The sequence below is a fragment of the Aquarana catesbeiana genome, linkage group LG02, assembly GCF_042186555.1.
Source record: "Aquarana catesbeiana isolate 2022-GZ linkage group LG02, ASM4218655v1, whole genome shotgun sequence".
NCBI classification, from domain to species: Eukaryota; Metazoa; Chordata; class Amphibia; order Anura; family Ranidae; genus Aquarana; species Aquarana catesbeiana.
The window spans coordinates 550,522,538-550,534,558 of NC_133325.1; the positions used below are offsets into that span (position 1 = coordinate 550,522,538).

The 12,021-nt window shown below is 39.8% G+C and overlaps 1 protein-coding gene across 1 annotated transcript in view; it reads left to right on the forward strand.

Moving 5' to 3' along the window:
* MDFI (MyoD family inhibitor) overlaps positions 1-12,021 on the forward strand; it is a 97,820-nt gene that overhangs the window by 68,086 nt on the left and 17,713 nt on the right. Inside the window, 2 exon segments of the mRNA XM_073617999.1 lie at positions 6,301-6,408; positions 9,579-9,770. Of these exon segments, the coding sequence (XP_073474100.1) occupies positions 6,301-6,408; positions 9,579-9,770 (300 nt within the window).

Genomic DNA, 12,021 nt, shown 5'->3' on the forward strand with positions numbered 1-12,021 from the left:
GACACTCCATTTCCAGTACATCCTTCCTGAGGACTGGTGCCCAGAACTGGACAGCATACTCCAGGTGCGGCCGGACCAGAGTTTTGTAGAGTGGGAGAATTATCGCTTTATCCCTGGTGTTAATACCTTTTTTAATGCATGCCAATATTGTGTTTGCTTTGTTAGCAGCAGCTTGGCATTGCATGCCATTGCTGAGCCCATCATCTACTAGGACCCCCAGGTCCTTTTCCATCCTAGATTCCCCCCAGAGGTTCTCCCCCTAGTGTATAGATCGTATTCATATTTTTGCCAAGCAAATGCATTATTTTACATTTTTCTACATTAAACCTCATTTGCCATGTAGTTGCCCACCCCATTAATTTGTTCAGATCTTCTTGCAAGGTTTCCACATCCTGCGGAGAAGTTATTGCCATGCCTAGCTTAGTATCATCCGCAAATACAGAGATTGAACTGTTTACCCCATCCTCCAGGTTGTTTATGAACAAATTCAATGGATTGGTCCCAGCACAGAACCCTGTGGGACCCCAATACCCACCCCTGACCATTCCGAGTACTCCCCATTTATCACCACCCTTTGAACTTGCCTTTGTAGCCAGTTTTCAATCCATGTACTCACCCTATGGTCCATGCCAATGGACCTTATTTTGTACAGTAAACATTTATGAGGAACTGTGTCAAATGCTTTTGCAAAATCCAGATACTCCATGTCTATGGGCCTTCCTTTATCTTGATGGCAACTCACCTCCTCATAGAAGGTTAATAGATTGGTTTGGCAAGAACTAATCTTCATGAATCCATACTGATTACTGCTAATGATACCGTTTTCATTACATTGGCTTTTCTCCAATCCGCTGGTACCATTCCAGTCAGTAGACTGTCAGTAAAAATTAGGAACAATGGTCTGGCAATTACTTGACTAAGTTCCCTAAGTGCCCTCGGGTGCAAAGGAGATTGAGCAAAAAAAACCTTTCACAACACAATATGTAACAACCATGTGTAAAAAATGTGCAACACAATTAATAGAATTGATATATTTAAAGTAAATTAATTAATCACTAAAAAACTGATTATTATAGTGATAAGGTAAAAAAAGTCCCAAACCAAACTCTAAAGTCGGAATCCACACAAAATATTTATGTTTGATGTATCAAAAAAAAGTCCAAACTGAAACAAATTGGCAAGGTGATGACAATAAGCAACTTTTGATGCCGCCCCTCACACTCTGCAAAATTGATCTGATGCTTCAAATCTGGATAGAAGAAATAAGCTTTAATGGAGCCAGATGGCCTCTTACCAAATATGATGGACCCGATATTATAGGGAGCAAACTCACCTGGTAACAGCAGCACTTACAGTGGCATTTCACCCGATGCGCTCCTGAGAACAAGCCAGCCAATCTTCCTCATTAGGAACACCAAGATGAATTAATTATTTCCATTCACTCTAGCAATGGCAGTAATCAGCTGTGATGTTCCACCGGGTCTGCTCAAAGGAGATAGCCGCTCTCTTCCGTCACAGATAACAGGATGGATTAATAACTTTCCTTTTTGCTCCACACAAAACTCCTTCAATAGGTATTTCAAATGGGTTTTTAAAAGAAAAAGAAGAGGAACTTCATAGTTCAGCAAATCGTAGTATTTATGCCAAAGATTTTCTCATGCACAGCAAAGGAATATGAACAGCACACAGCTCCGAGCTATGAAACTATCAGCTGGTGCGTGGTGACGTCACGGGATTCTTTCCAACTGACACGTTTCCCTGTAACAAGCATCGACATCACGTTCCCAGTCGATGCTTGTTACAGGGAAACGCATCGGTTGGAGAGAATCCCGTGACGTCACCATACACAAGCTGATAGCCTGATAGCTCGGAGCTGTGTGCTGTTCATATTTCTTTGCTGTGCATGAGAAAAGTTCCTCTTCTTTTTCTTTTAAATACCCATTTGAAGTACCTTTTGGAGGAGTTTTGAGCGGAGTAAAAAAGGAAGTTTTCAATCCATCCTGTTATCTGTGACGGAAGAGAGTGGCTATCCCCTTTGAGCAGACCCGGTGGAACATCACAGCTGATTACTGCCATTGCTGGAGTGAATGGAAAACATTAATTCATCTTGGTGTCCCTAATGGGGAAGATTGACTTGCTTGTTCTCAGGAGCGGACCGGGTGAAATGCCACTGTAGAGTGCTGCTGTTACCAGGCGAGTTTAACCCTTATAATTTGGGGTCCATTATATTTGGTAAGAGGCCATCTGGCTCCATTAAAGCTTATTTCTTCTATCCAGATTTGAAGCATCTGATCAATTTTGCAGTGTGCGAGGGGCGGCATCAAAAGTTGCTTATTGTCATCACCTTGCCAATTTCTTTCAGTTTGGACTTTCTTTTGATACATCAAACATAAATATTTTGTGTGGATTCCGACTTTAGAGTTTGGTTTGGGTTTGGTTTGGGACTTTTTATACCTTATCACTATATTAATCAGTTTTTTAGTGATTAAAGTGGAGTTCCACCCACTTTTATAACTGTTCAGCATCCCTCACTAAACTGCGCACTGTAAACGAATAGGATATTTTTACATTTTTTTTCTCAGCGCCTACTGTACATCTACTGTATTCATTTTTCACTTCCTCCTCCCTGGCCGCGGCCCATCGCATCATTTCCTGTTTGCAATGCCTTCTGGGAAGGAGTGGCAACTTCCTCTGACACTGCCGTTGCTATGGAAACCTGACCTGAAACCAATTACACTGCTTGTGCTGCACTGAGCATGTGCGAGATCTGCAAGGATGAGATCCAGGAAGAAATACAGTCTGGCTTTACTAGAATACATTAAGCTTGTGTATTATAGGGGTATTTTTATTTAAAATGTATAATTTTGGAACACCACTTTAATTCATTTACTTTAAATATATCAATTTTCATTAACTGTGTTGCACATTTTTTACACATGGTTTTTAAATTGAGTATTTAATTTTTTCAGGAGATAGCAGCATTTATACATATTCTTTACTTTTTTTTTAAAAACAACAGTTTATCACTTTTTTCACATAATAAATTTAGATATCACTTGCACTGGTAGTTGGGCAAGCGCAGAATCATTTAAAAAATACCCTCGGGTGCAAACCATCTGGTCCCGGTGATTTATTAATGTTAAGTTTCCCAAGTCTAATAAGTTTTTTAAGAATTCAGTTATTTAACATTTTTACACCTCCACCCACCCACCAGAGGTGATAATAGCATGTAATTACAGTGTCACAACACTTTGCCATAATATCAGAACAGCGCCGCTCCCACACCCAGCTTTTTTATCTCAGCTTTTTCCACTTTGGTGGTAATTGCATTTGGGGAGGCAGCAGTTCTAAATCACATTTGCACCTATCCCCATTGCGTGGATTTATTTTTTTCTATTCCATTGCGCGGATTTATTTATTTATTTTTTCTCTTAATCTAGGCTTACCTGTAGGTCAAAGTGGTCTGTAAGGGTTTACAACCACTTTAAGCTGAAGATGCGTCTGACCTATCGCAACTACATATTTTGGAAAAAGTGAAAACACTTGAGATGTGAAGATAGGAGCCTGAAGATCCAGTAATAGCATCTAGCCGTCTGGCTGCACTGTTTGAATGGACTTCGTCTTGAAGTTCCCTAAGAGGATAAAAAAGTTCAACCTCTTCAGATCTGCAACTGGACACCAGCCACCATCCTTTGCGAAGCACAAACAGGGTCAAATAGAAACCTGTATATTTTTCTGTGAATGAACCGGGATGACACCCTCCTGGGTCTGAAGTGTCTGTATGTATTGTAGCCACCCACCTGGTTTTGTGGTGAATCTGGCAGCTTGGTGGGAGAGAACTGGTCTGGAGAAAGAGCAGTGAGGAATCTCTCAAAATGACTATGAGTGACTGATACCTTCACCCAAGAATCTACATAACTTGCTATCCAGATACCCAGGAAGCGTGCCAATCTGGCTACTACCGCAAGAGTCTGGGTGTGGGCTCATCAAAATGTCTTAGTGAGTTCCTGTGGCATATTCAAGGTTTTTGACTTATGGGCCTTGAGAAAGGTTGTTTGTGTTCCCTTCCATCCCCTACTTGGGACCCTGGCCTGACAGCAGGCTCTAGGCTCACAGGATATGGAGGTGCGTAACCTGCTCGGAGAAAAATTTTGATCCCTTTTGCTTCCTGTCTTGTGGGAGCAGACCGGACTTGCCACCTGTCACTCCTGATATGTCTCCAATTTACTACCGAACAGAGATTTTCTGTCATAAGGTATCTTACACTAATTTTGCTTGGAAGAAGCAAACACAGCCTGAGGTTTCAAAATAAGGGGCCCTCTTGTCCATGACCGAGTATAGCATTGCCCTAGCTGAGAACCTTAATGAGTCTATTGCCGCCTCTCTATTTATTTTGGCTAGGACTCAAATGATATCAGGTTTAGGGAATCCCTCTTCAACTGCTGCCTTTATATCCTGGATCCAGAACCCTCGAGCACTAGCTACTGAGATAAGGGCCTATGCCGGACGGCAGGCCCCCCTGGACACCTACTTATTAGACTACTGCCATATCTACTGTAGACAGGGTTTCAAGCGATGCTATATCCGATTCCGATTTGAAAAAAAAACTATATTTTCTGTTATAAAACATATCCAATAAATATAAAAAAAATAAAATTTCTTTATAAATGATGTAGACCAAAATGTATTCTGCTACATGTCTTTGGTAAAATAAAATCCCAATATGTGTATATTAAATGGCTTGTGCAAATGTTATAGTGTCTATAAACTACATAGTTGATTAGGTTGTCATTTGGGTTGCAAACGATGGTTGCACTTTAATGTTTATTTTGTCACTTTACATTATTTATGGTTAACTGGTGTGAGTATTGGAAGAGTGATATTTCTGTTAAAGTGGTTGTAAAGGCTCAAGGTTTTTTACTTTCATGCATTTTATGAAAAAGCATCTTGAATGCATCCAGAAATGCATCAAAAATGAACCAGAACGCATTAAAATCCTGTTAAAAACACATCTGGAATAGATCTGGAGTGCGTTTTTGTGGTGTGAACCAGCCCTAATGGCCCGTAAACGCGATCCGAAAATCATTACGAAAAATACTGCTTTCAAATCGATCATACGATAATCGTTAGTACACAGCTTTCGATCACGACAGTTCATCCGATATTATCCGATCAGAGAAGCACAAAAATTTTTCTCGTACAATACCAGATTGTACAATTTTCATTAAATCAGTACAGTTGTCATCCCAAAAATACAATACAAATACACTAAAACACATTACATCACTTCTGAATTTTTAATCTGTCCTATGAGAATTTTCGTAACTATAGTAACCTATTCAATTTCTACTTGCATGACTATCAAGCGAAAAAAGTCAGACCATCTGTCGTCCGATTTTCGAATTGTATGAGGCATTAAGCTCTATTCACATCTATACAGTTTGCTTTTGAGTGTTTCTGCAGTGATTTTTGCAGGTTTTTTTAACCGCAATTTTACAGCTATTTTACTGCGTTTTTGTCGCGATTTGCATTTTTTATGCTTTTTTATTTGGCATATTTGTTGTTGGGCAGATAAAAAAATGCAAAATGCAATTTGCGGTAAAAACCTTTTCTGCAGCTTCTCCATTGAGGTCATCGAACCAAAAAAGCACAGTTTTGCATTTAAAAAAGTCTCTGACCCTTTCCAAAAATGCAGAGGCACAAACTGATGTGAACGTGTTCCAAAGTAACCCATGTTAAAAATGATGTCCTGCGTTTCCGCAAAAAGCATGAAAAAAAACATTGGTGTGAACTGAGCCTTAACGCACCTTGAAAATTCTGAGGCCACATGGAAAATTGTGTTATGGTCAGATGAGACTAAACTTGTATTATTTGGCCTCAACACCAAACGATATGTCTGGTGGACAAAAAAAGTAACTGTGTTTACACTTTTTTTTATTTGTTACCCTTAAAATGTCCTGAGTGCAGTGGGTTCAATTTTAAACTCACTTGTACCACTAGACAGCAGCTGTCCTTAAAAAAAAAAAAGCATAGGTTATAGCAAAGGAGGCCAAAACCCTTCATTTTTCAAACGGGCAAGGAATTTATTTCCCATTTTGGCACCAATCCAGCCAAACTAATCATGTTCTGGTTGGCTTTAACTATAGCATTTATTTGTTACCAAAACATTTACAGTAATTCATGAAATTGCCGGTCTTTCAAACCCTTCTGCTAGATATTAATTTACCATATAATGTAAAATATCCTTTGTAAATCTGCTAAAAACTTTATTCTCTACTTTTTTACTTTTTTTTTTTTTAGAATCCAGCTGTGTGGAAGAGGAGACAGTAATGAAGCAGGATAAAATAAAGACATCAATAAATGGGATACCACAAATGCCAGAAAATAGTGAACCTTTACCAAATATAGGTAAGTGTTAAGATTTTTAAATTTTTATTTGCCAAGCACATTCTTTTATGCTGTATTCCCATATTACAAAGTTCAGATAAATTGAAGGCACGTGGATGCAACCAAAATTACTTAAAGTGGAAGTAAACCCTCCTATTATCTTTATCCATGTAAGTTACCATAGTTACATAGTTACATAGTAGGTGACTATGGTAACATAGACCACGCTGAGACCACTGCCTGTGGAAGGGAATTCCACATCCTTGCCGCTCTTACAGTAAAGAACCCTCTACGTAGTTTTAAGGTTAAACCTCTTTTCTTCTAATTTTAATGACTGGCCACAAGTCTTGTTAAACTCTCTTCTGCGAAAAAGTTTTATTCCTATTGTGGGGTCACCAATATGGTATTTGTATATTGAAATCATATCGCCTCTCTCCAGCGTCTCTTCTCCAGAGAGAATACGTTCAGTGCTCGCAACCTTTCCTCATAACTAATATCCTCCAGACCCTTTATTAGCTTTGTTGCCCTTCTTTGTACTCGCTCCATTTCCAGTACATCCTTCCCGAGGACTGGTGCCCAGAACTGGACAGCATACTCTAGGTGCGGCCAGACCAGAGTCTTGTAGAGTGGGAAAATTATTGTTTTATCTCTGGAGTTGATCCCCTTTTTAATGCATGCCAATATTCTGTTTGCTTTGTTAGCAGCAGCTTGGCATTGCACATTGCACATTGGCATCCTCCACTAGGACCCCCAGGTCCTTTTCCATCCTAGATTCCCCCAGAGGTTCTACTCCCAGTGTATAGATTGCATTAATATTTTTGCCACCCAAATGCATTATTTTACATTTTTCTACATTGAACCTCATTTGCCATGTAGTTCCCCACCCCATTAATTTGATCAGATCTTTTTGCAAGGTTTCCACATCCTGTGGAGAAGTTATTGTCCTGGTTAGCTTAGTATCGTCGGAAAATACAGAGATTGAACTGTTTATCCCATCCTCCAGGTCGTTTATGAACAAATTAAATAGGATTGGTCCCAGCACAGAACCCTGGGGGACCCCACAAGCCACCCCTGACCATTCCGAGTACTCCCCATTTATCACCACCCTCTGAACTCGCCCTTGTAGCCAGTTTTCAATCCATGTACTCACCCTATGGTCCATGCCAACGGCCCTTATTTTGTACAGTAAACGTTTATGGGGAACTGTGTCAAATGCTTTTGCAAAATCCAGATATACCATGTCTATGGGCCTTCCTTTATCTAGCTGGCAACTCACCTCCTCATAGGTTAGTAGATTGGTTTGGCAAGAACGATTCTTCATAAATCCATGCTGATTACTGCTAATGATGCCGTTCTCATTACTAAAATCTTGTATATAGTCCCTTATCATCCCCCCAAGATTTTACATACTATTGATGTTAGGCTAACTGGTCTGTAATTCCCAGGGATGTATTTTGGGCCCTTTTTAAATATTGGTGCTACATTGGCTTTTCTCCAATCAGCTGGTACAGTTCCAGTCAGTAGACTGTCAATAAAAAATTAGGAACAATGGTCTGGCAATTACTTTACTGAGTGCAAGCCATCTGGTCCTGGTGATTTATTAATGTTAAGTTTCTCAAGTCTAATTTTAATTCTGTCCTCTGTTAACCATGGAGGTGCTTCCTGTGATGTTTCATGAGGATAAACACTGCAGTTTTGGTTACTGAAGCCCCCCGATTCCCTCGTGAAGACTGAGGAGAAGAATAAATTAAATACCTTCGCCATCTCCCCATCCTTTGTAACCAGATGTCCTTCCTCATTCTTTATTGGGCCAATATGGTCTGTCCTCCTTTTTTACTGTTTACATACTTAAAGAATTTCTTGGGATTTTTTTTGCTCTCCTCCACTATGTGTCTTTCATGTTATATCTTACCAGTCCTTATTGCACCCTTACATTTCTTGTTGCATTCTTTATAAAGTCTGAATGCTGATGATGATCCCTCAACCTTGTATTTTTTGAAGGCCTTCTCCTTTGCTTTTATATGCATTTTTACATTGGAGTTAAGCCATCCAAGACTTTTGTTCGCTCTCTTAAATTTATTACCCAATGGGATGCATTGGCTAATGCCCTTATTTAATATGCAGTTAAAGCAAACCCATCTCTCCTCCGTGTTCATTGTTCCTAAGATTTTATCCCAATTTATGCCTTCTAGCAAGGTTCATAGTTTAGGGAAGTTGTACGTCTTGTAGGTCACCGCGTTCCCACGTTTGTTATTGTTGGCCAACATTTGTGTGGCCGTGTGTATGCAAGACAAATTTGAGCCAACAACCTTCGAACAAAAATCCACGGTTTTGTTGGCGGAAAGTCAGATCGTGTGTACGCGGCATTAGAATCTCCTATTCATAAAATAAGTTCCATAGTGATTTGTGCTTTGCAGGGTTAAAGTGTATTCCCAAATAAAACTTTCTTTTTTAAATGCAGAAGAGTTGAAACCCCTGTTAGGTTTTAACTTTTTGATTTACAGGACTTCATTAGAGAAATTTCTTGTCCTATTGACAATATTTTATCAGAAGGGAAGTGAGGTAAAATCTCCAACAGTACATTACAAGTTGGGCCCTCTGCACATTACTGTACAAGTTGTTTCCCTTCATTTAAAGTAGTTTCAAACCATGAATCATACAGGAATGTGCTGTGCATTCCTGTGTGATTCACATGCGATGCAGGTATATGCACTACTTTAAAAAATGCTCAGAAACCAGATCACATGGTACTACTGTACCACTCGATCTGGTACAGGCAAATGCACTGTGTTTGCAACCTGCATTTGGGGTGCCATTAAGTTAATACTGACACCCATTGCAGATCAAAACTGTGGTGCGTTTTTAAAGCAATGCGGGAAACGCACGCGTAATGCGGGTTTCCCGTGCTGCATTCTTGTGTGAACTAGAAGTTCTTGTTACTTATTTTATATATAATGGGCTTAATTATTTTATTTTTTTCTGCAGTTTATCTGTATCAGAACAATTGGAAGACGGTTCTTATGATCATCTAATACTTACATAGGTGCAGGTACTCTGTAAGGGTTACCAAGAAAAAACTGTATGTTTGCAAAACTAGCTTAAGTAAGCAAGAATGTAAATCTACCTTTGCTTGTGATAGTAAGCAGCTTATACTCTGTTATGAAGTAACTCTCAAACGCTTTCTCTTGCAGGTATTTCTCCTATAGTTCCGCCTGTGACACAAGCTCCAAAAAGTAGCAACAGTCATCCTTATTCAGGGGATAATGTTCCCAAGAACAATTCTCAGAAAAAAAAGTCTTCTCAGCCACAGCTAGAGAAACAATGCAGTGAAGCAAGTAAAGATGGAGCTGAGCCTCCTTTCCTCCCACCTGGCGCACAAGAGGGTATGCTGGCTCCATGTCATTTTACTCATTGCAACTATTGCTTGTTTGTAATTATCAACCATCATTTTGTTTGGTCCATGTTTTCTGTTAAAAAATAAATAACTATATATACAGTTGTGCTTATACGTTTACATACCCTTGCAGAATTTATGATTTCTTCACCATTTTTCAGAGAATATGAATGATAACACAAAAAAAATTCTTTCACTCATGGTTAGTGTTTGGCTGAAGCCATTTATTATCAATCAACTGTGTTTACACTTTTTAAATCATAATGACAACAAAAACTACCCAAATGACCCTGATCAAAAGTTTACATACCCTGGTGATTTTGGCCTGATAACATGCACACAAATTGACAACAAGGGGTTTGAATGGCTATTAAAGGTTACCATCCTCATCTGTGATCTGTTTGCTTGTAATTAGTGTGTATGTATAAAAGGTCAATGAGTTTCTGGACTCCTGGCAGACCCTTGCATCTTTCATCCAGTGCTGCATTGACGTTTCTGGATTCTGAGTCATAGGGAAAGCAAAAGAATTGTCAAAGGATCTGCGGGAAAAGGTAGTTGAACTGTATAAAACAGGAAATGGATATAAAAAGATATCCAAGGAATTGAGAATGCCAATCAGCAGTGTTCAAACTCTAATCAAGAACTGGAAAATGAGGGGTTCTGTTGAAACTAAACCATGGTCAGGTAGACCAACTGAAATTTCAGCCACAACTGCCAGGAAAGATGTTCGGGATGCAAAGAAAAACCCACAAATAACTTCAGGTGAAATACAGGACTTTCTGAAAACATGTGGTGTGGCTGTTTCAAGATGCACAATAAGGAGGCACTTGAAGAAAGATGGGCTGCATGGTCGAGTCACCAGAAGAAAGCCATTACTACGCAAATGTCACAAAGTATCCCGCTTACAATATGCCAAACAGCACAGAGATAAGCCACAAACATTCTGGCACAAAGTAATTTGGAGTGATGAGACCAAAATTGAACTTTTTGGCCACAACCATAAACGCTTCATTTGGAGAGGAGTCAACAAGGCCTACGATGAAAGGTACACTATTGCTACTGTGAAACACAGAGGTGGATCGTTGACTTTTTGGGGATGTGTGAGCTACAAAGGCACAGGAAATCTATCAATGCAGTATGTTTTCAAAAAATACTGGAGGAACATTTGCATTCATCAGCCAAGAAGCTGCGCATGGGACGTATTTGGACATTCCAACATGACAGTGATCCAAAACACAAGGCCAAGTTGACCTGTCATTGGCTACAGCAGAATAAAGTGAAGGTTCTGGAGTGGCCATCTCAGTCTCCTGACCTCAATATCATTGAACCACTCTGGGGAGATCTCAAATGTGCAGTTTATGCAAGACAGCCCAAGAATTTACAGGAACTGGAGGTTTTTTGCCAAGAGGAATGGGCAGCTTTACCATCTGAGAAGATAAAGATCCTCATTCACAAATACCACAAAAGACTTCAGTCTGTCATTGATGTTAAAGGGGGCAATACACAGTATTAAGAACTGGGGTATGTATAGTTTTGATCAGGGTCATTTGGCTAGTTTCTGTTGTGATTATAATTTAAAAAGAGCAAACACAGTTGATTGATAATAAATGGCTTCAGCCAAACACTAACCATGAGTAAAAGAAAATCCCAGTCTTATGCCCTGTACACACGGTCGGACTTTGTTCGGACATTCCGACAACAAAATCCTAGGATTTTTTCCGACGGATGTTGGCTCAAACTTGCCTTGCATACACACAGTCACACAAAGTTGTCGGAAAATCTGATCGTTCTGAACGCGGTGACGTAAAACACGTACGTCGGGACTATAAACGGGGCAGTGGCCAATCGCTTTCATCTCTTTATTTATTCTGAGCATGCGTGGCACTTTGTCCGTCGGATTTGTGTACACACGATCGGAATTTCCGACAACGGATTTTGTTGTCGGAAAATTTTATATCCTGCTCTCAAACTTTGTGTGTTGGAAAATCCGATGGAAAATGTGTGATGGAGCCTACACACAGTCGGAATTTCCGAAAACAAGGTCCTATCACACATTTTCCGTCGGAAAATCCGACCGTGTGTACGGGGCATTAGTCCGTAGGGTTCAATATTGTGTTGGCCCACCCTTTGCAGCTATAACAGCTTCAACTCTTCTGGGAAGGCTGTCCACAAGGTTTAGGAGTGTGTCTATGGGAACGTTTGACCATTCTTCCAGAAGTGCATTTGTTAGGTCAGGCACT